The 26,681-nt window shown below is 34.9% G+C and overlaps 1 protein-coding gene across 5 annotated transcripts in view; it reads right to left on the reverse strand.

Annotated features, from left to right (window-relative positions):
- Fxr1 (FMR1 autosomal homolog 1) overlaps positions 1–26,681 on the reverse strand; it is a 52,897-nt gene that overhangs the window by 1,334 nt on the left and 24,882 nt on the right. Inside the window, exons 4-17 of one of the 5 annotated variants that reach the window (XM_051185820.1) lie at positions 23,209–23,280; positions 22,721–22,869; positions 22,226–22,319; positions 21,609–21,725; positions 20,129–20,299; positions 19,311–19,389; positions 15,261–15,370; positions 11,808–11,894; positions 10,220–10,277; positions 10,070–10,132; positions 6,690–6,893; positions 4,257–4,457; positions 3,544–3,624; positions 425–516 (exon numbers count right to left, since the gene is read on the reverse strand). In XM_051185820.1, the coding sequence (XP_051041777.1) occupies positions 425–516; positions 3,544–3,624; positions 4,257–4,457; positions 6,690–6,893; positions 10,070–10,132; positions 10,220–10,277; positions 11,808–11,894; positions 15,261–15,370; positions 19,311–19,389; positions 20,129–20,299; positions 21,609–21,725; positions 22,226–22,319; positions 22,721–22,869; positions 23,209–23,280 (1,578 nt within the window). Of the gene's footprint in view, positions 1–424; positions 517–3,543; positions 3,625–4,256; positions 4,458–6,689; positions 6,894–10,069; positions 10,278–11,807; positions 11,895–15,260; positions 15,371–19,310; positions 19,390–20,128; positions 20,300–21,608; positions 21,726–22,225; positions 22,320–22,720; positions 22,870–23,208; positions 23,281–26,681 lie in introns of all 5 variants that reach the window. The other 4 variants (XM_051185821.1, XM_051185818.1, XM_051185819.1 and 1 more) reach the window with 4 other exon arrangements.

The raw sequence follows: 26,681 nt of genomic DNA on the forward strand, positions 1-26,681 counted from the left end.
CATTGGAAAGTCCACCATATAAATGGTGTAAATAGTCAACACAGTAGATAAAACAGCAATCATCCATTTTACTCACCTTTTGAAACTCATATTCATGTATTAACCACTGAAAACATTTAAAATAATTAAGCCTTAAAGGGTCTATTCCCACTGCTGACAAAAGGTATATAGCAAATCAAGTAAATGCTGATGTGCTATCTATCTGGCCAGTGTCTCAGGCTCAAGCATGCACACCTTCATTCATCAGGAGCCTGGGATAGAACCAAGGATCGTTCATCGTCTTTAAATATTATCTTTTAGGGGAAACAAGTGACCATACAGTAATAAGTAAAAAATAAATAAAAATAAACAAATCTAAACAATATGGAAATAATAATAATAAAAAAAAACAAAACAAAAACCCTACAGGTTAAATTCTCCTTACCATTTCTTTCTTGTTTTTAGCCAAAGTTTCCCTTGGGAGGTTTCTTTGTCTGCTCTGAGACTCAGCTCTAGAAATATAATCTGCAACTGTGACTGTTAAAGATGAGAAAGAAATTACAGGTGTTGAAAAATATTTCTAAATTTTATTATGGATTAAGAGTAAATTCACTATTAAAGTAAACTAATGGCGGGACACCCAATTTCAAAAATTTACGATGGGTACCCACCTATGAACAAAAGCATAGATTGGAAAAATGTGCCTATGGTTTTAGTACTGATAATAGAAAAATTCAAGCTCAACTTGAGGGAATCTAGATTCAAGTGCTATTTTCCCAAGACTCCAGCTATGGGATGAATTTGGTGTAGTAGCCTACCACTAAGAAGAACAGGCACTACAGGGCAGGACTTGAAGGACAGTGGCATTTGCATAATTAGTGTGGGGTGGGGCAATGTTGGCACAAATCATGATGGGATGGTTAAAATTTTTAATATTTTATGGGTTTTTTTTTTGGTCTGTCTGGCCCAAGAAAACAGCATAATTAAGATGCTAAAGTGTGGTATTTTGTGGTTCCTTCCTAACATTTCATGCTAGACAGCATTTAAACTATCTGATGTTTAGAGTTTAAATATAGGCAAACTAAGACAATAAATCACAATCCTAATATAGGCACTAGTCAGGGTGGGAAAGGAACAGAGTAAATACAGACATGCTGTTCCATCAATGCTGCTATCTAATTAAGTCTTAAATATAAGAATTAGGAAGCAGAGTAAACTCTATCACACTAATAAATGGCCTCTGTTTATTAGAATTATGCACTGGCCACAGGACTTGAAACTCAAAATTCCTAAATTTACATAATTATTTCTATCACAGACTAGTTTTAAGAATAACCCCAACTTATAAAAATTAAAAACAAATCAATTTTACATTAAAGCCACCATGTCTGGGGAGTTGGGGGGGGGGGAATTTGTCTATTAGATCCATAGTACATGCAGCTAACAAAATCATTTAATAAAATAAAAGGCTCAATTGTACTTTAGAATTCATTCATGTTAATAATGAATTGCTAACATTAAGACTGAAGAATTTAATGTTAATAAACCTTAAAAATAATTAAGCATCTTGAATCAAAACTACACATTTTAAATCTGAAACTGCTTTCCTTCCCAATCATAAGAAATTTAGTATGTTCATTCTGAAGCCTTTAAATGGCTTCTCCTTTTAAAGTTACTGTCAAGAAATTTATAAACATATTTAGCAACAGCCAGGGAGGTTCTGTGTACTCTGCAGGGTGACAAAGCTGTCCTCAGAATGACTGTACCCATGGCTGGGGGACTCCAACGTATGTTTTGTTTTCTTAGTGCAGACCCTGGAGGAATGCATCTACTTGGAGATACGGGTGCTCAATGTAAATGTGTGCAGACAGTTCTTAAAACCTTTCACGTAAGAGTCAAAATTCTGATGTAGCTTTAAGTCCAAAGCTAAGTGGCATTTAGTTGTTCCTTGCTCCCAAACAAAAGAAGCCAGTTAAGAAACTTTGCTTCATAGTTCTTATGGACTATAGTCCCTTAAATTTCAATATAATTTAAAATAAAAAAATGTAGATAATTTTGTGGCATAATTTGGACCCTGGAATTTCCTGTGTGGGCTTAAGAATCAAATGACACCACTATAGTGTCCCAGTACAGGAAAAACCACTCAACAGTTAATTTATATACAACTAAGAGCAACTAAACATTTTGGGCAAAGGAAGAACAACTATCAGCTTTCTGTGGAGGCTGTCTCCCAGAACTGCTGTTGGAACACAGGAGAAACTGGAGAACTGGGGGACTGGAAATAAAGAAATTTGGTAAGAGGAAACACAATGGTCCTTAAGAAAAGTGGAAACAGGATCAGGACATAGCATGCAATAGCACATCACTGTCAAAATTACCGAAACTCCAATTAGTCAGTTCAGTTAATTCCATTCAAAACCATCTAACTCTTTTAGGAGAAATCCTGTTTTGATATTTTTATGTCTGTATACTTAACCATGCTCACTGGCTTAAGTTATGCTAAAATGCGTTCCAGGTTAATGAGCCCATACTGATAGCCTGGGTTTTCTTATTTACATAGTAGGGCTAGAAAGTATTCACTGCTGTTAAAATTCATGATCTCTTCAACTAAAATATATATCTAACATTAACAAGGGGAAGAAAAAATACAAAGGAAAGACAAGTTTTTGATACTGTTCCATTCTTTTTTTACATGTCCCTCTGTCTTTAATACATGAACTCTTCAGAATGGGACTTCCCAAATGTGTCTACAAACTCTACACTCAAAAATTTATGATTTACATTATCTGGGGCAAACACATGAAAGAACATGTTTTGGAAAGAATGCAAAAATTGATTGGTTTGAAAGGGGTTTATTTCTACTGCACACAATTTCTTCATGGTGAATATACAGTGATTCTCTGTACAATAAGAAATGAATTGTGTTCAAAATAATATAGACATAGCAAACAAGGTTCTTTCCAGTTACCAAAACTTGTGACAACATGAAATACCAAATGAAACTAATACTATTTGAATGATTAGTATGTGTAAAGGAAAACGCACCACACTACAATAACACAAAAACATTAACATGCATTCTCTTTTAAGGAAAAAGACACTTCTACATTTTTAAGGAAAAAACACACTTGTACATTTTGTTTTTAAATTTTGAGTATTTTAATTCCCACCAAAATGAGGCGCCCACTCTAAATATAGTAAGCAGGCACCATGCAAAAACTGCCTGGTAGATTTGCCAATCAACCTCAAAGACAATTCACATCATATAGTCCCTGCAATGGCAGTCCCCATCTTAAGGTTGAGAAATATGCCAACTGAATATAAAGTCTTGAAGGTATTTTCATGTAAGAAATTAAGACACAACATTAGTTCACTTAAGACTGGAAACTAAACATTTATACTGAAGAATGCATTTTCTTAGCAGTGTCATTAGTTGAATAGCTTATGCAATGCAAATTCTGAATGTATATACACACATGTGAACATGTAACTATATTTAGAATGCAGACACATGACATTTTTTTCATGCTTGTGACCTGACACCAACAGGTCCACTCAAGTTACCTGGCTGTCTATCTTCTGCCTGACCCCTGAAACGACGCCTGCGGCTACGATTGCGTCGCTGGGGTTTTTTTTCACTATCATCTGTAATTGCAAAGTTTACCATCAACTATTCTGGCAAAAAAAAAAATAATAATAAAACAAAAAGAACAAACAAATAACTTCTTTCCTTATTTAAGAAAGGGAAAGAGAAAATTTTAATTAAACACTGAAGGTAAATCACACAATATCAACAAGGATTATATACATTTTTGTAGCATAAAGCTTAAGAGGGCTTTAACTCACAATAAAACAAACTGCCATATGTAACTGAAACTACCATCATCATTCAGAATAAAATTTCTCTCCAACATATTTCGGATTTCAAAGTAAATGACATTTTAGCCCCTTAATAAGTGCTCCCTCTATACCTCTCCCAAAATGTACCGTAATTATTAAAAGGGGGTGCTAAAAGAGTTAAGTTTTGTTTCTGGACAATAAGTTCAACGTGTATTTGTACTGATTTAATGGTATGAAAGGGCACTTTAATTAATCCTCCCAGTTTCGGATAGTCTGACAAATATGAAAACTAGACACCCAAGATAATCAGCTATCTCTCCCTCATTTAAAGTAAATACTGAAAAATCATTTGTGAATTGCATACTTTAAAAAAAAAAAAGCCTCATTTATTATTAGTAGAATACAATCACACAACTTTTCCCTAAATGCTTACATACCTAGCCCATTTTCATTAACTGAGGCAGTATCAGATTCAGTCATTCCATCCATCAGAACAGCATCTTCATCAGTCCTTCGTCTACGAGACCGCCTACGACGGTTAGTACTGTGATGAGATTCGCTGGCATCAGTGTCTGCAGTCTGATCTGATTCTGTATTATCAAGTAAGCTGTATGGATTGCTGTCTGGATCTTTGAGCACTATATTCATGTCAGAGGCAAGAAATATTCATTTAAGAGGGCTGCAGTTAAAATGCTTGATCAACTGAACTATATAAACACTATACCCCCATAAAAATATAAGCCTGAAATAAAAATATTTTCTTGTTATCAGTAATTTGTCTGAAAATTAGTAAGAGGGTTAACAAAATTTTAATGGGAATGAAAATTGTAAAGCAAAAGGTTATTTCTTAGCTTCATACCATTTCCTTTGAATTGTTTTACAAATAGCCCTCTATATCCTAAGATAAAACTATAATGGGATGTATCTGTATTAAACACAGTTTTCTTCCTGCATAATCTTTCTTTACTACTTACTGTCCCTCAAATAAAGTTAAACTACTTACATGGCATTTTCGCAGACACAGGTAATCTAGAGATAATATAGAACAGTATGTACAGATGATGTGTTAATATATCATCTTTCGTAAAGGATGCTTAAGAAAATCTGTGGGGGCTCCTGAGAGCAATCCCCCACAGATACTGAAAGGTAACGACACCAGAAAATGTACTATCTAATTCTGACATTCACTCTTAAGTTAATCCTACCCACAAGGTAGAAAAATAAAAATCAAGAGAAATATGCAACTACTATGTAGTGATTCTGAGAATCTTTTGTTTTCTTTTTACAACTTTAAGGTTGTAATGGACTATCCAAATAAAATTCAAGACCTAAGAAAAATCAGCAAATTAACTGAAACAACCAAAGGTATCAAACTAAGTCAGGCTAAAATAGTAACTGCTTGTGGAAAAAAACAATGTTGAAACAGTTGTAACTTGTATTCTAACTCTAAGAACAAAAGCATCTAGTGAAGTTAGAAGAAATGACTTCAAGATACAAATAGGAAAAAAAAGTACCTGTCTTACCTATGTACTATGTACATCTACTGCTTCCAACACTCAAATTACAGAAGAAATCTCACCTAATTACCATTATTCCTAAATTTCCTTTGGTAACAGCTAGCAAGCTAGCATCTTTGCAAAAGATACTAAGTTTATTAATCATAGCACTTGGTAAAAATACATGTATTTTGCATTTCCACAAAATATAATTGTATATTAGCAACAGCATACAGTATACATTTTCATATAAAAATTACTTTCCTGAAAAAAGCTAAGCGAAACTTTTCTAAATAAAACTAATCTTAAGGCACAATGAAAATTGAGATTCAATTAGAGCTAAACACACTTTCCTCCAATTTATGCTGATTTGTTCATTACATTTTTACATTACATTTGTAGATTAACATTTTTTTGTGGTGGTGGTGGTGATTGGGGGGGGGGGTGTTCAGGACAGTTTCTTTGTGTGCCCTGGCTATCCTGCACTTGCTCTGAAACCAGGCTAGCTTTGAACTCAAAGACCCATCTGCTTCTGCCTCCCAAGTGGGATTAAAGGCATAGACTACAGAAGCCTGGTTTTAATATGTAAAGACTAATCTAAAAGATTTAAAATATTACTTCAAATATTTTAAATGAGATTATTTAATCATAAAGTATGACCTTAAAGGAAATATAGGTAGTAATACTAATATATTGTGCTTTAAAGTAATCTAGTTCATATTATTATTGGAAATCATTCCTTCTTGCTCATTATGCCAACAACTGTCACACAATGATTTAAAAAAAAAAAAATCAAATGACCACATCCAACAGATGCTTGAGCAACTGATACATCTACAAACTGTATTTATGAACTTGTAGTGAATGTACCCACCCATGCATACCCTTATGTGCAGGTGGCCACAGAGGCCACAAGAGGGCATGAGATCCCCTGAGATAAAGTTGCAGGGTTGTGAGCAGCCCACAGTGGGTGCTAGAAGCTAAACTCCCTACTATACAATAGCAATAACTGTTCTTTCCAGACCCTCTATATTCCTCTTTATAGTTAATTTTGCAATAAAATAAAACAGAATTGAATCCACATTTTTCTGTCCTCAAACTGTAGCAAAGAATTGGGAAAACAAGAAAATGTCTAATTACCAAGAACCTCAAAATGGGAAGGATAAAGCAGAGGAAACCAGCCAACTGAAAGTTCTGACTTGTATTACTCCATACAACTTTTCCTGTATTAATTGCTATAGTCTATTATTTTCTCTAAGACAGTAAGCAGAATCACAAACTTCCACAAATGTATGGCTCTGAGGAAGGAAATCATTCTTGTAGGGTTATACTGTTTACAAAGCATAAATGTTGACATAGTATGTAAAAGACTACCAGAACTGATGGAGGATTTGCCACCACGTGGTCCGCCACGACCTCGACCTCCAGAAACACTTCTGCCTCTTCCTCCTGGGCGTCTCCTGCTGTCTCGCTGATGTCGAGTTTCTCGATCATCTTCTCCTGCTAATGACCAATCACTCAACTCATCTTTACGCTCAGATTCTGTTTCGGAGGGGTTAGACAGCTCAGAGTTTGTACCTTGGGAGGGGCAAGTGGAAAAGACAAGACAGTATGTGAAACAATTAGGTGCAGATATATAGATGCTTTAATTTTTTTCTAAACACTGAATGCTAAGCATTATTTAAAAGAAGCAGTGATTGCTCTGAAGATAGCAAAATGAAAAACTTTATGCAATTATCAGATTCAACTAACAATTATAAAAAACATACATTATGAAAATGTAATTAATGTCAAGGTTACTTAAAAATAAGTTGAATCCCATTAAAAAAAAATTAAGTTTTAATCAATAGTGAGTGTTTCTATTATTACTGACTTGAGTATTTTTTCCTCTCACATTTTAACATTTCTAACATCAAAACACTTCTTGTAACAGATAGTCTTTCTTGAAAGCTAAGAGTCTGGCAGGTAAAATACATAAAATGTTTTACTATTGCCTCAGATGAGAATAACATTAATGTTTCTGAGAAACTATCTAAACAATTAATAGAACAGAGTCAGAGCCATTGAAATGAAGTCCATATGACTGTCTCATTCAGAAATTGTTTTTTTCTAAATTCAAACCAGTTGAACTGAAAACTGAATCCTTCCCTTTCTCTTATTTCACTATTTGTCTATCATGCCATGTGTTATTTGTTCTCAACATTCTCTTCCACAGATCTATGATTGGTCTGTCAAAAAGTAAAGCTTCATCTTAATCTTATATAAGTTTCCCAAATGTGCAAAAATTCCCCCTTGATGAATGAATCTGTCTTGTCACATGAAATACCTAAAAGAAGATTGTATTTAAACTCCATGAGTATTTAAAAACAGTAGTAAAACACTAGTGCTCCTTAGATATAAAAGAAAAGTAATAAGGGACAAGGAACAAGAACTCTACCAATACAAATATGAAAAAGATTTAAAAAAAAAACCATAAACATCCCAGTTTATTTTTCATTCTCAAGTATGTTATGAATAAAAACCTCATAGAGGGGAATTAAGTACTCACTTAACAATTATTTGTCCAAATGCCCAAAATACTGTCTACTACAACTGTTAAAATGTGTAAGTGGATAAGCCTAGTAAACTGTTTTATCTTACCTAAGGATAAAAGCAAGGAAATTACATAAATCCAGTATTTATTTTGTGAGACAAATATTACAAAATACAAGTTGTTGATGATTTTGCCAATATTTGTGTTTTATGATCACAAAAAATGTAAGATTCAATCATGACATGATGAGATTGTCCTAAAATATCCAGGTGGTCCCATACTATCTCATAGGTTAACTGTTAAGATTGACAGCATGAGAATGCTGTAGTCACTGACTTTAAAAACTAGAGGCAGGTGGCCATAAGCCAAGGAATTTCCTAGAACCTGGAAATGTCAAGCGAGCGGGTTATGCCAAAGTTCCAGGGGGGAAAAAACCCCAAACCTGGCAGTGCAGGTGATGTTTTAGAGGTTAGCCCAACGAGGCAATGATCAGCTTTACAATGATAATCCTGTGCTGCCCACATCTCTAAGTTGCTGTAGGTTATTAATTACTGCTCTGCTGAAAACAATAAAGCCATTTCAACCTCTCAATCTTTAAGTACAAGCAGGATACAAGAAAAGAAAACCTTGTAAAAATGAGCCATGCCACTCAATCACTGCTTGTTTTTAGCCAAATTTCCTAAGTAAACCTTTCTCTATAACATTTAACTACCACTCTTATCAAGACTGCTCCAGTCATTTTAAATGCTCATAGGATAAAAGCATACATTAAAAATGTTTTATTATGGAGGGAGGGGGAACCGGAATTGGAATGTAAAAACTAAATAAAAAATATTTTATCATAAGCAAGATGTGATAAACTTCTAAGACGCACACTAAACTTAGCTCAACTTTAGAAATGTTCTACTAGTAAACGTTTCTTACAGTTATTACTGCTTAGTCCTTTTGATTCCATTCAATTCAAATGTTCTCTACTGTTTTTAGTTCCATAAAGGTTAAGTCTGCCATCTACTGAAGAATCTGTATAGTGTTCTCCAACCCAAAGGACCCCTTTGCCATTATCCCATATATTTATTAACTACTCAGTCATTTGCCAGAGTGGCTCCCTCATCAATAAGCAAAGGTCTCAGACATTAATTAAGCTGTTCAGGTACTTTTCTCACTCTTTCCATACAGAAGCCACATCTGACTATATGTTAATTTAGGGTTTAAAAATGCAAATATACCTGATTTCTATTTAATTACAGGTATTTAAATATACTTTTGGAAATACAGCACTGGCTTACAATCCTCCATCTTTTACATAGTGAAAAGAAACTTCAACACTGTGTTTATGAAAATGAGACAATGAACATCAGAAGGGATACTTAGCCTTCCACTTGTACAAGTAAAAGATGGTACAGATGTACTACAACTCTAGCATCATGAGATTCCTCAGTTAAACAACAAGTCTGGATCTGAACCTGCACAGTGCAAACCTGTATTTGTCTCTACTTTATATAAATGCTTGCTATTTTGGCCTGTATTCACAAGTATTCCTGAAAATAAGATGAACACTCAGAGAAGAGAGTAAAAGAACAGAAAAGGAAATGAGGAAGGATGGGCAGGAGGAGGATCAGGTCACTGCTTAAGATCCAAGTCCAAATGGAGAAAATTGGAACAACTCCAGAGCTAAACAAGAATAAATGAGAATTTAAGATTAGAGAATTGTTAACTGCCACAGGATCCACTGATCTGTTCCTACCCAGGTTAGGCCCCCAGCTTTGGAGTGATAATATAGCTTATAAAGATGTTCATTATAAAATGTTAACTGTCTTCATAAGCCTTTATCTTCAGGAAATGTTACTACACAAAATAGTTACACACAAGGTGTAAGTCAAAGTCTATTTCAAAACTACTGAAGATTTATTGTATGTAAGAAAAACATTTCTTATAGGTAGCAAGCAGTACCACACTAGGAATCTACAGGAAATGTATGTAACGACACTATTTAGAACATAGGCTCTATACCCATTCACTCTTTATACATATGTGTTATGAACTACTGGCTTAAAATCATGCTTTATTTTATTATGTAACTGTTTGTAGGCTATATACCTTTCACTGCCACTAGTACATAACACCCTCAAAACAAATAAGAGCTAATAGAAAACAATACGCAGCATCTAAACTAGAACCATTACATACATTATTATAAAAAATAAAGCAATGTTCTTTTTACCATAACCGGAGGTGTAATTGGGGCCCCGACGACCTCTGCCTCTTCCACTATAAGACCTAGAACCTTGTACAGAAGAGACGGTACTTTCATCAGTGGCATATCCTTTCTCTTTTTCAGGCCCTCTGGTGGAAGAAGGTCTGAAACCCATACCAATCTGTCGCAGCTGTTCATCAATCTGCAGGCGTTCCATTCTTAGTTGTTCCACTTCCTACAATTAAAAACAATTGTTTTTGCTATTTGTGTACATGGACATGTCAGACCACGTTAAGACCAGGACAAACACCACTACCCTACCTAGTGACCCAAGTTCTATACAAGTTTTTATGGTTGGTGGTGTATTTGTGTGCTTGTGGCGGGGTCAGAGCTAGAATTTTACAATCTACCAAAGAAACAAACTGTGATCTTTGAAATCTCATAAAGCAGAGTTGTATTCACAAGGTCATTTGCTGGTCAACTCAATACTGAATGCTTTACAGTGTCCAACATATTGCTATAAGGATACAGTATATACACTTCTCTTCCAAGTGACTGTATAATAAACTTAACCTATCTGTTAATTGCTAATGATATTGCCGAATATTGTCCTTTTTAACTCTTGAATGCTTGTGTGTGCACACATGTAAGTGTGCATGTGGAGATCTAACTACAACTTGAAGATCTCCTTCCACAATGTGGGTTGTAAAGCTTGGCTGCAAATATCCACTGAGCCAGCTCATTGGCCAGATACTGTCTCTGTAACAGGGAGTTAATTGTCTATTTAAAGTCATTATTAATGAGCTACTTTACTATCAGATTAGCAATATCTTCAATTATTTACCACCTAGATGGGCAAGCAGACTTACCATTTAGTAATTGAGGTCCTGCTACATGTGATGGTAACCTGTCTAAACAAAACTATTGGCGTGGAGGTAGAATATGTAAAATAAAGCATTTGCTTACAAGGCCAGAACTGATAGAATTAATGAAATGAAATGATAAAATACCAGTACAACAATGATATCTAAAAAACTATACTAGAAGTAGAGAACATCCTAGGATATTACTATGAACAACAAAAAGAAAACCAACTATGATGCTTACTAACTTAGAGGCACTTCCTTTTCTCCAACTCTTGTGCACTATGTCTCAAATCTAACAAATGGGTGCTAAGTGTATAGCTTGGAGGCTGTTCGTCTTTTGTTTACCATGCACTTGGCTCTGTTTTGCATCATATTCCTACCCTCTCAAATGATGTAACAACATCTCCAGGGGTCAATGCAGCTGACTCAAATAATATCAGAGGTATCAAAGAAGCCCAATTTCACCTTGTGTACAGACAGCTATAACGTGAAAATGGAAACAAACTGCCCCTAATATAGAGCACACAGCTATTGTAAATAATGACAAACTCTACAAACCCAAAGAATGTTCATTTCTTTAAAAGGACCTTAAAGGGCTGGAGAGATGGCTCAGCCATTAAAGGCTAGGCTCACAACCAAAAATATAAAAGGACCTTAAAAACTCAGAGAAGCCATCCCACCCCCCAAAACTTGTAAGGGCAAAGAACATTTTATTCTCTAAGTATTCAACAAAATCCAGGCAAAACTAAAGAAATTAAAAACATTTAAATACTACCAATATTACTATGAACAAGCATGTTCAACATGTAGATACCTTATTTATATCAAGTATACAACGTTCACATAAAATTGCAGCAGAGATGCTACAAGAATGCAATGGGAATTGTATACATACATACCTTTAAGTAAGCAATGTGATATTCTAGAAGAACTTGTACGTTTCCAATACTTTCTTTAGTGCCAACAAATACAAATGGAACCATTCCCTGTAGGAAAGCATGTCTTCAATTTAACACAATAATTATATCATCTGGCAAGTTTTTCTACAATACATAGTAATTAATCTGAAATGCAGAATTTTCAATACCTTATTTGTGCAAAATTATGTTTGCTTAAAATATAAAATTTAAAAATCAGTTCATGTTAGTTTTCTGATTTCTAATCAATCTAATGTCCCAAGAATACAAACCGATTTTTTTCAACAAAATACTAGAAAAACTATCACAGTAGGCACAGCTTTATATGCCTATAATAAATGCTCAGATAAGACCCTGAAAAGGCATAGTGGTACATGCCCATAATTCTCAGCACTTGGAGCCTGAAGCAAGAAGATCATTACTAGTTCAATATAAAACAAAGGTGAGTAAGAGCCCATATCTAAAGTAAAAAAAAAGAAAAAAAGAAAAGAAAAAGCTGAGTGTATAGATGTTTCTGACTATTAAATGACATATTTCTAGGGCTAGTGAAATAGTTCAATGAGGAAGGGCCACATACCGCCAGGCCTGATGACCTAGGTGTGTTTGATCCCTGGACCCAACATGGTAGGAGAACAGAAACAGCTTCTGTAGTTTTCCTCATCTCCACACAATCTGACTCCCCTCCCCCGCCACTACAAAGCATTATTATTTATACAATGGTAAAAAAAAAAAAAAAAAAAAATAGGGAATTCACTCAAGAACACACACCAATGAAACAAAAACATCAATTAACTCAGACTGTTGTGTATTTGGTTAAATTTCGGGACAAGACTTTAAAAAGTAGAATAAAAAAAGGGGGATAAAGTAATGGCTCAGCTGTTAAAAAGTATTTGTTGATCTTGCAATGGGCACAGGTTCAGTTCCCTGTGCCCACATGGTAGCTTACAAGCATATTTAACTCGAGTTTCAATGATGCTATCTTCTGATCTCCAAAGGTACCAGGCATGCACAAGGAAGACATACACACATGCACACCAAACATCCATACACACAAAACATATATATTTTTTAAAAAAGCAAAAATATAGAGAACCAAGATTAATTAAGACTGACTTAAAAACTTACTGCAGCTTCCTACTACAGCTTACACTCCCTGCTAGCTTGCATTTCTTCCCCCCCCCCAAAAAAAAAAAAAAAAAAAAAATCCAAGATTTTTAAATAGGCTATCTCAACAACTTTTGGTTCTAAATGTGAGTATATTTTCAAAATAATTCTTTAAAAATTCTAACAAGTGACTTACTTAGACACAGTAGCTGAAAAAGTAGACCAAACACCAGGACAGTTGCTATGGACCCAGCACAGAAAGCTCCACTGACTGGGAAGTAATTTGAACTATGAAAGCACACAAGAACAAAGCTCTAACAGCATCCTCAATAGCAAATACATAAGAGTACATGTGTGTGCATGTATCCGCACACATGTGGAGTACAGGGAAAATCTGTGGAATACTTTTACATGAGTTCCAAGGATGGAACTATGGTCATCAAGCTTCTGTGCTACACTCTGAACCATGTCACTTGGCCCAGTTTAAAGCATAAAGAGCAGCATATGATGCATGCACTCACATACAGCATCCAAAATGACCCCAGGCAGCTTGTGTTGAAAACAGCAGTCTCCTTCCCACACATCCAACCTCCTTATTCATCGACTATTCAACTGTAGCCCTCTAATGTATTTAATGTAATTAAGTTTCCTCCCCTATTTTGTTTGGGGTGGGTGGGTGTGTGTGTGTGTGTGTGTGTGTGTGTGTGTGTGTGTGTGTGTGTTTGGTTCTGTTTCTTTTTTTTTTTTTCTGTGTACTCTTGTCAGTGAACTTGCTCTGTAGACCAGGCTGGCTGAGAACTCACAGTGATCCACCTACCTCTGGCTCCAAGTGCTGGGATTAAAGTATTTGTTGCCACACCCAGGTTATTTGTTTCTTAACCAGGGCCCAGAAACAGCAATAACAATGGCCCAAGCTACACAGACAGGGTAGCACACTAAGTTCTTTTTTATCGAGAAGAACCTACCAGGAAAAATAAACTCACACCAAAATGGAACACTGAAACGCAAGTGGGAACATGCCAAGGGAAGACTAGCTTTGAATACCAACTTAAAAAGTTGTATTAATGCTATTTTAAGACTACCATAGTTTTCAGATCAGAATTTAGATTGTTGTTGTATACCAGGTATATGAGAAACATGAATGTATCAATGTCAGACACTATTTTAATTCTTACCTATGAAAGAGATCCTAAAAAAAAAAAAATCATACAAAGCAAGCAGAAATTATGTGGTAAAACACAATTTAAACATGTATAATGAAATCACTGAGAAACATATTCTGCTCCTTGTGAAATCAATATGCAGTACTTTAGTAGTACATCGATGTATTTCGACTCCATATTATATTCCAAAAAATAAAGAAGTGCTAGCTAACTTCAGTAGTTAACTCAGAACACCCAATACTTGGTTTCAAGACAGTGTTCGGAGTGAAATGTTTACAACCTTTCCATTTTAAAAGACTTGTTCCTTCTGAGTTAGCAAATTCTATGAACAGTACTCTACTGTGCAAACTTGAAGAAACTGTAGTATCTTGAATTCTGGACAATTAGTTTAGGAAACTTTGGCTTATTTTCAGGCTTTAAAGCCTCAAATCAGCTATATGAAGCTGACCACTGAACCCACGAATTTGACTAAATACTTTGATGTGTAAGCAGTTAGTAAGAGAATCGTAAGTGAAATATTATTAACAGGAGAAGAGTGAAAAGTGGCCAATGCTTTTAGACTTAAAAAAAAAAAAAAAAAAAAAAAAAAAAAAAAAAGGCCAAGGAGTGATCAAAAATTGCTTTTGGCAGACTGCTTCATTGAGCTTCAAGTTCTACAGCTTTATACTCAAGAGTAAAAATGACTAAGATGGAACTGGAATGGCATTGCTCATCCGTTAAGAGCATTTCTTCTCGAAAAGGACCTGGGTTTGGTTCCTAGCAACCATGAGACAGTTCCAGCCCTTAGTAACTCCAATAACAGGGGATCTAATGCCTCGTGACCTCCACAAGAACCAGGCATACATGGTGCGTACGCGCGCGCGCACACACACACACACACACACACACACACACACACACACAGGCACACACATATACATACATGTGGGCAAAGCACTAATATAAAGAAAATCAAAAGGGGGGGCTAAAAAATTAACCAATTGAAACTTTTATAAAGACTGACTTAAGTACTGAAAAAAAAGCCACAGTCCACACAATTGAAAGATGATTTGTTTTCTAAACATGTGAAATACTAGTCCAAATAAATAAAATTTCAAAACTAAGAATATCTACAGTATTGAAAATTAAGAAGCTAACACAAAATAGGCAAACAGTATTAAATACTTACATCTTCTCTAGGTAGTTTATTTTCATTATCTCCTTCAATTCTTACTCGAACCACACCAGATTTATCCACTATTTCTTGAATAACTTTGCCATTTTTTCCAATAACTTTTCCTTTAGTAAAAGAAAACAAACATAAGTTAAAAACCAATTTGTTATCCATTTAGTACCAACCTAGATTATGTATGACTTTACTATCAAGTGATAACCACCAAGCAAGTATGATTTTTTTTCACTTTCAATACCTCACCTAAACTCTCTGTGAATTACATCTAAAGCTACTGACTGTAATTGTTCAACGCAGTTCATATGCAAGACAATTTTCAAGCCTAAACATTTTTAAACATTTAAACCACTTGTAGTTTTAAAATATTTTGTCCATTTCAAAACCCTGTCCATGGAATGTGAGAAAGCAATTTTAATTGGCGTTATATGTATTATACACACATCCACACACATGCATATTCTCACAAACTAAAATATTACATTGCATACCAAGTGTTTTTTACATACTTCATAGTTTTTTGTATAAGTGCATATAGCATGTATATTGTCTTGCTAAGAATGACAGACTATAAAATGATAGAAAATTCATACCTTCTTCATACCTGTCACTCAAACAGCAGTAACTGAGTATACAATACTTAAAAGAAAAACTCCAAAGGGAACATGGAGGTGCTCTTTCCCTATTACAAAGATTAACCTGAAGAATCAATATGTAACTGAAGTTATCTGGTACATTCTTGGGATAAAAGTAACAGAAATATCCCTCATTAAGTATCAGCTTCATGTTATTTTTTTTAACTAAGTCATTTTCATAAAAGCTTAAATTTCAGTTGAAAGGAAATAAGTTCTGTCATGTTGTTTGCTTGTAAGAACAGTTTCCATTATATAAGGAACAATATCAACAGTTAAACTGGGTAATAAGAGCACAAACACACTCTAGATTTTTTTCAATCTTATTCCTGATCCCAAACCTTTTCCCCATCAGTAAGCCTCAATTTTTGTCTCAATTTAAAGAGCAGCAACTGAAGAGGTTAAAACAGAGTTCACATGACTGTGTCTTCTGCGAGAAGCCCTAGCAGCAGCCCTTCCAAAGCAAACTTCACAGATTATATAATGAAGCTTAAGCAGCAGCTTCATCCTCCATCCTGCTAAAAAAGTAAGCAAATGTCTTTTCAGAAAACAAAAATGAAGTCGATGGCACATAAGTCCTTCCCCCAGAATCCTGTACACGTGTTTCTTGGAACTACACCAGTGGTGAGTTAAGCATCCATCACCCTTCTGGGTCCTTGGCAGGGACCTACCTTCAAGTCTTACTTAGTCCCACCAGAGACCTTCAATATTTTAAATGATCATTTCCATAGTTTAAATTCCAGAGCATATTGACAAACTGAAGCAGACCTGTAGTATAAATTGAGCATTGAGTATAAATGTTGAAGGGACAAAGTAAAGAAGTGATTAAAGGCAGCTTCTAAGAGGTGAATGGTTTTGATCCATTTTCAAATCAGTGTTCAAGAAATACTTTTTTCTTTGATTTTGGACAGGTGGGAATGGTCAAATACTAGAATGCCTCAAACATGTAAAGCAATTCATGCTCTCTGGAACTTACCCACCACGTGATCCTCATTCCCTTAAGAAAGTATATATATATATATATATATATATATATATATATATATATACTTTTTTTTTAAAGACTGCTTAACCCATGAAACATTAGAAGGAAATGGTGTATTACTATACATGACAAGCAACAGAAATGTCCAGAGTTTCACCATTATTAAGTTGCTAATGTACATTTTCTAAAGAGCATATAAGTAATTCAAATCACAAAGGGCAACCTAGACAGGATAGTGGACAAAAGATACCTAGCACAGATTCCCATTACAGCACTGAAATTGAGATAAAGAACCAGAACCACAGATACATCCAATTTTCTTATTTCTGAAATGCCATGATTAATACTACCAACTCTGGAAGAACTAGGCTTATCTTTATAGAATTAAGTTGGACAAAAAATGATTTTATTCATAAAGCCACCATCACAACCTTTTTACAAGTGAGGAAGCCTTAGTTGAGTTACATAATGTTATGTAATAGCTACCACAACCTTAGCATTTCATCCACGTAAATAAATCATGTAAAGAATACCACAAATTTCAAAAACAACCCTTGTGGCTAGGGTTCATTGGTAGAAGACCTACCTAGCATGGGCAAGGCCCTGGTTCAAACCCTAGTTCTGGAAGGGAGAGAAGGGATAAAAAGAAAAAATAGCAAGATAGTAAAACTTATGGCAGGGCAGTAAGTTGTCTCAGTAGGTGAAGACATGTGCCACACAAACCTGGCAACCTGAATTTGATCCACCAAACTCATATGGAGCCAGTAGGAGAGAACTAACAAAACAGTTCTCTGACCTCTCCCCAAAGAGATACCATGAGTGTGCTCAAGCATATACACAATTTTTCTTTTAATTTAAAAAAAAATTAAAAATTCAAAAGCAGCAAGAATATTTCCATTTAACAAAGTCTTGTATTTTCATTTATATGATAGTCTTCAATTTTATTATCTTAACTCATCTCTCAAGTAATTATGTAGTGAACAGTAGCACATAAAAACTAATAGTTTGCATTAACTGGCAGTATACCGTACCCTATTTAAGAGTCCTGAAAAGCATTGTACACAACTGCTAATAGTTGCATTACACGAAAAAACTAACTTTTCTGCTATAAACCATTTTTCCTATGTGTGCACTAACCCATGTGGAAGCCAAAGGTCAATTTTGGGTGTTTTCTTATATGTTTCCCTGCCATTTATTATTTATTTAGTTAGTTGAGATAGGGTCTCTCACTTAACTTGGAATCCATTTTTTCCAGCTTGACTAACAGGCCATTAAATCCCCAAGATCTGCCTCCTTGTCACAACAGAGTTACAGATGTAATATGGTACAATAGGCTTTTACATAGGTGCAAAGAATCTAAATGCACGTTGGACTATAAGCACTTTAGCCATCGAGCCATCCATAGCCCTATACTACTCCTTAAGGGCAGAAACAAGTAACTTTGAGAAGGGAAGTGTTTTAGATCTTTTCCAATTTTATTTTACAGGATGTGACAAATGACACATGCATAGAGAGTAAATTACCTTCTAATGGAACCCAAAAGACTCAAAAACAAGTAGCAAGAGGAAAAAAAAAAACTGCATGACTTGTTATTATCACCATACTATATTAGTACTTAATTTCACATTTACTATTTTGGAGAATCATTACTACTTAACATATACCCCAAAACTTCCTATTTGCATCAAGTAACACCCAAAATGACACAGAGGGGCACAGGTCGTTCAGTAGCACAGTACTTGCTACCACACAGGAGGATCTAGGTATGGTATGCTCCTCAGCTTCTCAAAGGCACAAGAACACATCAACAGCAGCATCATTAACTATCACACCTAAGTGTAAGATTTCACTTCACTTGTAACTCATGGATACAGTGATTTTCATAGGCTGTGATAAACAACAGTGGAAGTTCCCCTCGTACACCATCCATTTTTTGCCCAAAATTTCTTACTTTATGCTATTGCCACAACCAATTGTTTATTCAGGGCCTACTATGTAGAGAGAAGTTTTACTTTTATTTCCACTCTAATAAAAAAAAAAAAATACCACTGACACCTTCACTATCACAATTTTGGTGGACACATGAATGACTAAAGGAAAAAAAAAGACATTAAACAGGAAATAGAAAAGTGCCCAAAGTATGAGAAGACTTAAGATAAAATTTAAGAACAACAAATTGTTATGGGTCTTATTAATAGTATAGGACAAATACACCTTACTTTCTAGGCATGAAATTGGTAAAGTTATAAGACAAACTGTTATCTCACAAAAACACAAACATACACACACACACACAAAACAACAACAAAACAGTATTTGCGGGCTAAACATTTCAGATTACAGATACAATAAGGTAAGTAAATTTACAAAACTAACATCCAATTATGTTAATTTACATTAATATTTACATTTAACTTTTATACAAGTACCTACCAACAAGATTCCTGGGAACTTGAATAAAATCCTCCACAAATTCCAAGAAGCCCCTAGCTTTTTTTACAGCCTCAGCACTCTAGATGAAGGAAAGACAAGTATAAACCTGTTAATATCCTGAAACAACCCCATACCCTAAATATATGTGAAGGGAGAAAAATCACCAATTGTAATGCTATGCCACAAGATTCAGCTCAGCCTACTGGAATGACAGTTCAGGTTAGTCATCTGTTAAATAGCTCAGCAGCAAGTACTTGCTTGCACTGTACAAAAGCATGGGGACTATTCTCAGGTGCTACAAAAACACAAAAGATAAAGAAAGCTAAAAACAGGGAATGGTAGCACAGACCTTCACTCTGAGCTTGATTACTGGTGGCCAGAGTGGCTAGCTTGTCTGAATATAACAAAGTTGTTTGATTGTTCAGAGACCTATCTTTAAAAAATTACGTAATAAATTCTAATAGGTACTTTTTTTTTTTTATTTAAACAGAATGATTCTGTGGATTACTTGCTTTTATTGCTTGTTCCTTAACCATAGTTCAAAGACAAATCTTCAGGAACTGTAAATGTAATCATGTTACAATGAATAGTTTAGTCAACTTTCAAGCCCACTCTATAGACACAGGACTCTAGGCAGTATGGCTCAAATAATGATCTTATATTGGCCACTTCTGAAGATTATCTTACATTATAATAATTAGTCTGGTTTTATGTGAATTCTTACCTCAAAATATTTTAGTTAAGAGTAAAATTATAGAAACAAACAGGATAAAACAGACTATTCTGTAAGTGAGCAAAAGAGCAGAGCACTAACTTACCTCTCCATAGATTCTAAATGTTCCAGTATCTTCATCTAACTCAATGGCAGTTACTCCAGGAACCTTCCTAGCTTGTTGTATGTTACTACCATGTGTTCCTATTGCCAGGCCCATTAAATCTTCTCTCACAACAAATTCTTCATGAAAAGCTGCTGCAAGTTGTTTTGTGCACTATTGAAAAAAGGAAATTAGAATGTTTCTTTTTTAAGCCTGTTTTGTCTGTTTGTCTTTAAATATCATTGTTCATACCATCACTCAAAATAACCACAAAGTGGAGGGAAAATTCTGTGTCAATCAATCATAAATGGATGAACAGAATATAGGTTATTCACACAATGCAGCAGCAAATTTCAAAGAGAAAGTTTAAAGTGGTACATGCAACAACATGGACGAACCCCAAGAACATTAACATTACTATCCTAAGAGAAATAAGGCAGTCGCAGAAAATTATGTATACAAGTTTTTAAAACTAATCTGTTGAAAGCTTGCCTAGCACATGCAAGGTACTTGAGAAAATTCCTTTAAATGTATGAAAATTTTAACTAGGTATGGTGACAGGATGATCATAAACTGCATGTCAATCTCAAACAACAAAAATAGTTAAAAACAAGTGGCCGAGAGGACTGAAGAAAGTGGAAAGTAGCAAGTTGTTGTTCAAGACTTTCAGTTTTACAATACCTCAAGTTCTTAAGATTGACTAAGAATGCTAAATATATTAGTAAATTTTGAGAATTTTGCATTTACCTTTAAATTCAAGACAACAAAAAACTAAATTCAGTATGGTCAACAATGAATCTCTTACAGAATTAAGGAAGGTCATCATAAAATGGAAGGAAATCAAAAAATTTAGTCTACTTAATTCTAGTCACAGGAAATAGTCAATTCTAAAATGATTTTCAATAACAAGCTGTCAGCAACTCTCTAACTCAGAAGGCTGTTTCAAAATGCATTCATATATTCTGTTTAGAACATATTAGGCTGGGCAGTGATGGCCTACAATCCCAGTACCTGGGAGGCAGAGGCAGGTGAATCTCAAGTGAGTTCAAGGCCAGCCTAGTCTATACAGCAAGTTCCAGGATAGTCAGGACTATACAGACCCCCCCCCCAAAAAAAAAAAAAAAAACCAAAACCAGAAAAACCACATTAAGTAAGGGAAACGACAAATCTGTTATAGTAAACTAAGGCCACATCTGACAGGATGGTAAAATCCACATTAAAGGCAGAGTTTAAAAAATTTTTCTGGTATGCCTAATTACTAATTTCTAAAGCTCTTCGGCATCTATTTTCTAATCCCCAACAAGAGGCACTTGGCAAAACAAATGTTATATTTGATATTTTATGAAAGTAAAACAGAAAATTAATTTTCCTAAGGATTCTAGGTAATAGCCATAAATACATAGGTCTTCGGTGACTTTCTATTATTGGTCATCTAGTTTGAGACACAGGAAAGTTTATGGGACACAAAAGCAAACCCACTTACTTCTAAATGCTTAGTGGCCTCTTCATTTCTGGACATAAGCATCAACTTCGTCCGAATACTTCGCAAATGCATATCACTTAAGATATTTACTCGCTTCACAGTTGCTTCACTGGCCGACTACAAACAAACATGTTAATCACTCATATATTTAATCATTAAAAAAACAATACCTATTATTTTCTTTCACCCTAAGCTCTCCCTCTCTAATGTAATCTTACTTTCCTTATGAAGTTGTATCTGCTGCTCAGATGTGTTTGGGGGGGGGGGGGGGCGGCAAAGATTTTTACACATTAAGAATCTCAAGATTTAATGAATGTCATTAAGAGCCAGAACAGTAGTTCAACATTAATCTCAACATTTGGCAGGCTGAGACCAGAGGACTGTTACTAGTCAGACACCTTGGGACTTTATCAAAAGTCAATCAACAACAATCAAAATAAGCAAACCAAAACCAAAAACACTTTTTCCTTCCTACTGAAGGAGAGAACATTAACATAGCTGCAAAAACCCAAACCAAAAAAGCTCTTAAACATTATTAGTTAATTCATTATATATAATCCTTAATAAATATCTAACAACACATCAAGGTCATTAATTAAAATATGATCTTATCTTACCAGTATCATTAGCTGGGTAGTTTCAGGATGATAAAAAATTCTGCATGCTCCTACTGCTTTCTTAAAATCTTTATGGGCATTTTCATTAGCACACCTAAAGAGAAAGTAATGTGGGTGCGAGACTTCAGTAATGGATTAAATTTAGAAATACAATGTGACCTCCTTGGTACTTCATTTTGCTATTTCTCATTGGAATTTAAAAGCTATTTTCTAAACATTACTTTGTTACTTCTAATTATGTGTATTCTGTGGTGGTTTTGTGCACCAGTGCCAGTGCCAATCAGAGGCATCAGATGCACCGGAGATTGAGTTACCCGAAACCACTCACTTTAAGTGCTGGGCATCCAATACTTGTCCTCTGAAAGAAGAGTGTGTGTTCTTATCTGCCAAGCCATCTTTCTAGCGGCTTTATTAAAGATTTACTTTTATAAGGTTTTGGTTGGTTGCTTGGTTGAGGAATGTTTTATACACTGAAAGATCAATAAAATTACTTACGCCTCTCTCAAATCCTCAGGAACATCCACTGTGCATTTAAAGAAGGTGTTTTTTTTGACAGTTTTATTTTGATTGACAGGCCGAAGTCGTTCAAATGTGACTATTTCATTGTAAGTGGCATCACAAGCAGCATATTCAATGACATAAAACTAAAAGATATCAAAGTTCTTTTAAAAGCTCATGTGAACAAAAACACTAACCTTTAGATGATGTTCTAGACCCTCCCCCACTTACGTACAAACATTTAAGTATATCTTTATACTAGCTATATCATTTACCTAAACCAGATTATATATATTTACAAGCATAAATCTTGCTGATCATACAGGATCCTTTGTGTTTGGAAATAAAAAACATAAATGAAATGTATAGTACAATGAATCAAATACCTAATCAACTATACCTGAGGTGGGAGTTTAGGAAGAAAACAAAGGGTGATAGTCACAGAAACCCAAAGTTAAGGTATTTCTTGGAAAACAGTCATTTACCTCTCCTTTCATCATCCGAACTTTAGCTAACCACCATCCACATGGCTCTTGGTCATTTGCTCTCGAATATACCTAAGGAGCAAAAGCATTCTTTTATCTATCCATTCCAAAAGATGTAATGTAAAATCTCATTAAACTCAACCAAAATGTTTTTACTGAAACTTAACAAGCTAAATGCACTTTAAGAAAAGTGTAGATAGACATTACCACTTAAAAATAAGGCTGAAGTAGTTACTTAGCTTCTGGGAAAGCTAAACAAATAACTCTTGAAATAGTTTTAAATAAATGTAAAGAAATGATTCTTACAAGGCAAGTGTATGAAATACAAGCAACATATGCCAACACCATTCATCAAAACAAGAACTGTTTTTGAGGAGTTAAAATTTAATTTTAAAAATAAGGAGTCAAGACAACAAACTGTTAAAAATATGAAATCCAATGTATTATACCTGCTTATCTGAAATGTAAAATATTATTTGAGACACATGAGGTTCACCTAGCATAGTAAACATATTTGACCAAAGCTCCAGCCAAAAAATGGATTTTATATAGTATTGCTTTGTCACTGTTACTTTCAGACAGAGTTCCCAATAGCTCAGGCTGGCCTTGAATTCTGTATGACAGCATCCTAATCCTCCCTAATCTTTTTTTTCTTTTCTTTTTTTTTTTTTTAATTTCAACTATTAGTACTAAAACAGAAGACATCACAATTCTGGTAGTGTTTTGTTTTGTTTTTGTTGTTTTTGTTTTTTTGTTCTGTCCTTGTTTTAATTCACTCTAGTATGGTGTTATATGCCTACAATCCCAGCACTCAGGAAAGTGAGCCAGGAAAATAGTCAAAGGATAGTATGGGTTACCCAGCAAGACACTGAGTGATAAATAGACAGATGACTGGTTATGCCTACAGGGCTGATAAAGTTAAGTCCACATTTCACATAAAGATTTCAAAGATTCAAATATATTCCAGAAATGTGCCTTTCCCACAAACAACTGAGTACAACTACCTATCAGAGTACTTATGTGCTCAATATAAACAAGGTAGAGACAAATCAAAGCATATAGGAGATTGAGTTATATGCACACATCATTTTCTTTATAAGGAAGTTTTGTATTCTCAACTTGGGCATGCAAAGCAGGTCCTAGAACCAACATAAGTATTCAGAGTTTAAGAGGAAAAATTACTCTTCACCCGAAATACTCAGCCTAAAAAGTAGTACATCAGTAGGGTTTTTGTACTGGGAAGCAAGCACACTGAAGTGCTGGTAGTATGATGTACCACAAAAGACATGGGAATTCTGATTGTTAGGTTCTTTTTCTTTCTTTCTTCCTTTTTGGTTTTTTGAGACAGGATATTTCTATATCGCTTTGAAGCCTGTCCTGGAACTTGCTCTGTAGACCAGGATGGCCTCAAACTCACAGAGAGATCCACCTGCCTCTACCTCCCAAGTGCTGGGATTAAAGGAATGCACCAAATTGCTGGGTTCTTATCCCTCAATCTCATCTTATACATTTCTTCCATTTGGCTGTCCATGCTCTTTTATAATTAGCCAGTAAATCAACATGCCTTCTTATCTACTCTAGAAGTGTACTTGAAGAACATCAGCTAATTTCTGCAAAACTGAAAAATTACGAAACTTAATAAAAAGATCTTTCATATAGAAACACTCTCCAAAAAAAAAAAAAAAAAAAAAAGAGGCAAAACACCAAAACCATTACAGAAAAAAATGCATTTCATAAATTTCATAAGAACATCAAATAAAGACTGAGCACCACTCAGGGGTATATATAATACAGCTCACATGAAGTCCTCTATTCAATTCTAGCAAACCCCCCCCCCACACACACACCCCCACAACTAAACTAACATAAAACTTGTCAGGAAATACAGCAGTAGTTTGGGAGTAAAGTGCCAGCCTCACATGAACAATGGCCTGTGTTCCAATCTCTGATATTGCAAAAAATGTAAATGTATATTCATCTCCTGTTCTCAAACAGTATTCTGGTTGATGAATGAACCCACAAAGACAAAAAACACAATAATTGAAGTAAGGAAAATAAAAACCACATGGTAACCAACATTTGTAATCTGAGCACCCAGGAAGCAGAGGAAAGAGGACGGGAAGTTTCCTAAGTGATCCACAAGACCGTTCAAACAGAACAAAAACACCATCTATAGGGGCTGAGGTATGTAGCCCATGTACTCTTGCCTACCATGAATAAAATATTAGGTTACCTTCATCTGGTAACAATACATATATTTTTAAAAAGTCACAGAACAAGGGATCAACAATAACAACCTTAATTTCAGGTATTCAGTATCACTAGCAATCAAAGAAAAAAAAATTGATTGATTAGTTCAGTTCATCAAACTTCTAAGACTTTACTGATTCAAACATTTTTGGAGACTAAAATATTATAATTTTGGTACTATCAAATCTTAAATACACATGCTTTTTGTTTACACAATCTATCTTACCCCACACCCCTCAAAAAGAGCTTTTCTAATTCTTCTATATGTTTGTATGCCAAGTATTCTCTATTATTCTTACACAGGATCTCTCTTAAACTTCCATTTTCTTCACGTAGGCTGGTAGCAAGTAAGCACCCATCTCCTCTACCCACCAAACAGTGATGGGCTGGAGCTATGGGGCAGATGAAACAGACCATGCCAAGCTTTTTACCTGAGTGCTGGGATCCAAACTGAAGTCTTCACTTGTGCTTTTAGCACTAGGCCAACACTCCTTAGAAAGTGACCCTCTTAAAAAGATTTGCCATTAAAGACATGTTTTTTGTTATAATAGTAGCAATTCTGACCTCAATTTTGGATATATCCATACCAAAGTACTGTATATTTGGTTAAAAATAAAGAAGTAAATCTGCATGAGCAAACATGAAAATATCTGATGCCCTAATTATTAATTACTCTACAGAGGCACTCAACTCTGACACAAGCTGAGGCAACTGAACAACCACACCTATGATAAAGGGAGTTTTGATTTTTACTCTATAATTTGGATGATTTCACTTATTTTTAAAATAAACTTACGAGATAGAGACATGGCTCAGCAGTTGCACACACTTGTTACTTTTTCAGTACCCAGATTTGATTCCCAACACCTTCATAGTAGCCCACAACTGCCTGTATGTAACTCCAGTCCCAGGAAATCCATGCCTTCTCCTGACCTCTCAAGAACTAAGCACACACACATTTCACAGACATACATGAAGACAAAATATCCAAACACTAAATACTTTTTAAATGAATGAGAGACTTCAGTTTCTTATGGTCAACCCAGGAGGCAAAATTAAACTTTTTCCTTAAAATTTCAAAAATGAGCAAAGTTTGGTTGTATCTTAATTTATGATGTTTTATAAATCTGTAGAGAGCAAAAATTTTACTAGGACTGAATTATGAAATGAAAAATGAAACACACAACAAACTAGAAACAATGGTGTCTCAAGCTCTGATGTGA

This window comes from Phodopus roborovskii, unplaced genomic scaffold (genome assembly GCF_943737965.1).
Source record: "Phodopus roborovskii unplaced genomic scaffold, PHOROB, whole genome shotgun sequence".
Lineage (NCBI taxonomy): Eukaryota > Metazoa > Chordata > Mammalia > Rodentia > Cricetidae > Phodopus > Phodopus roborovskii.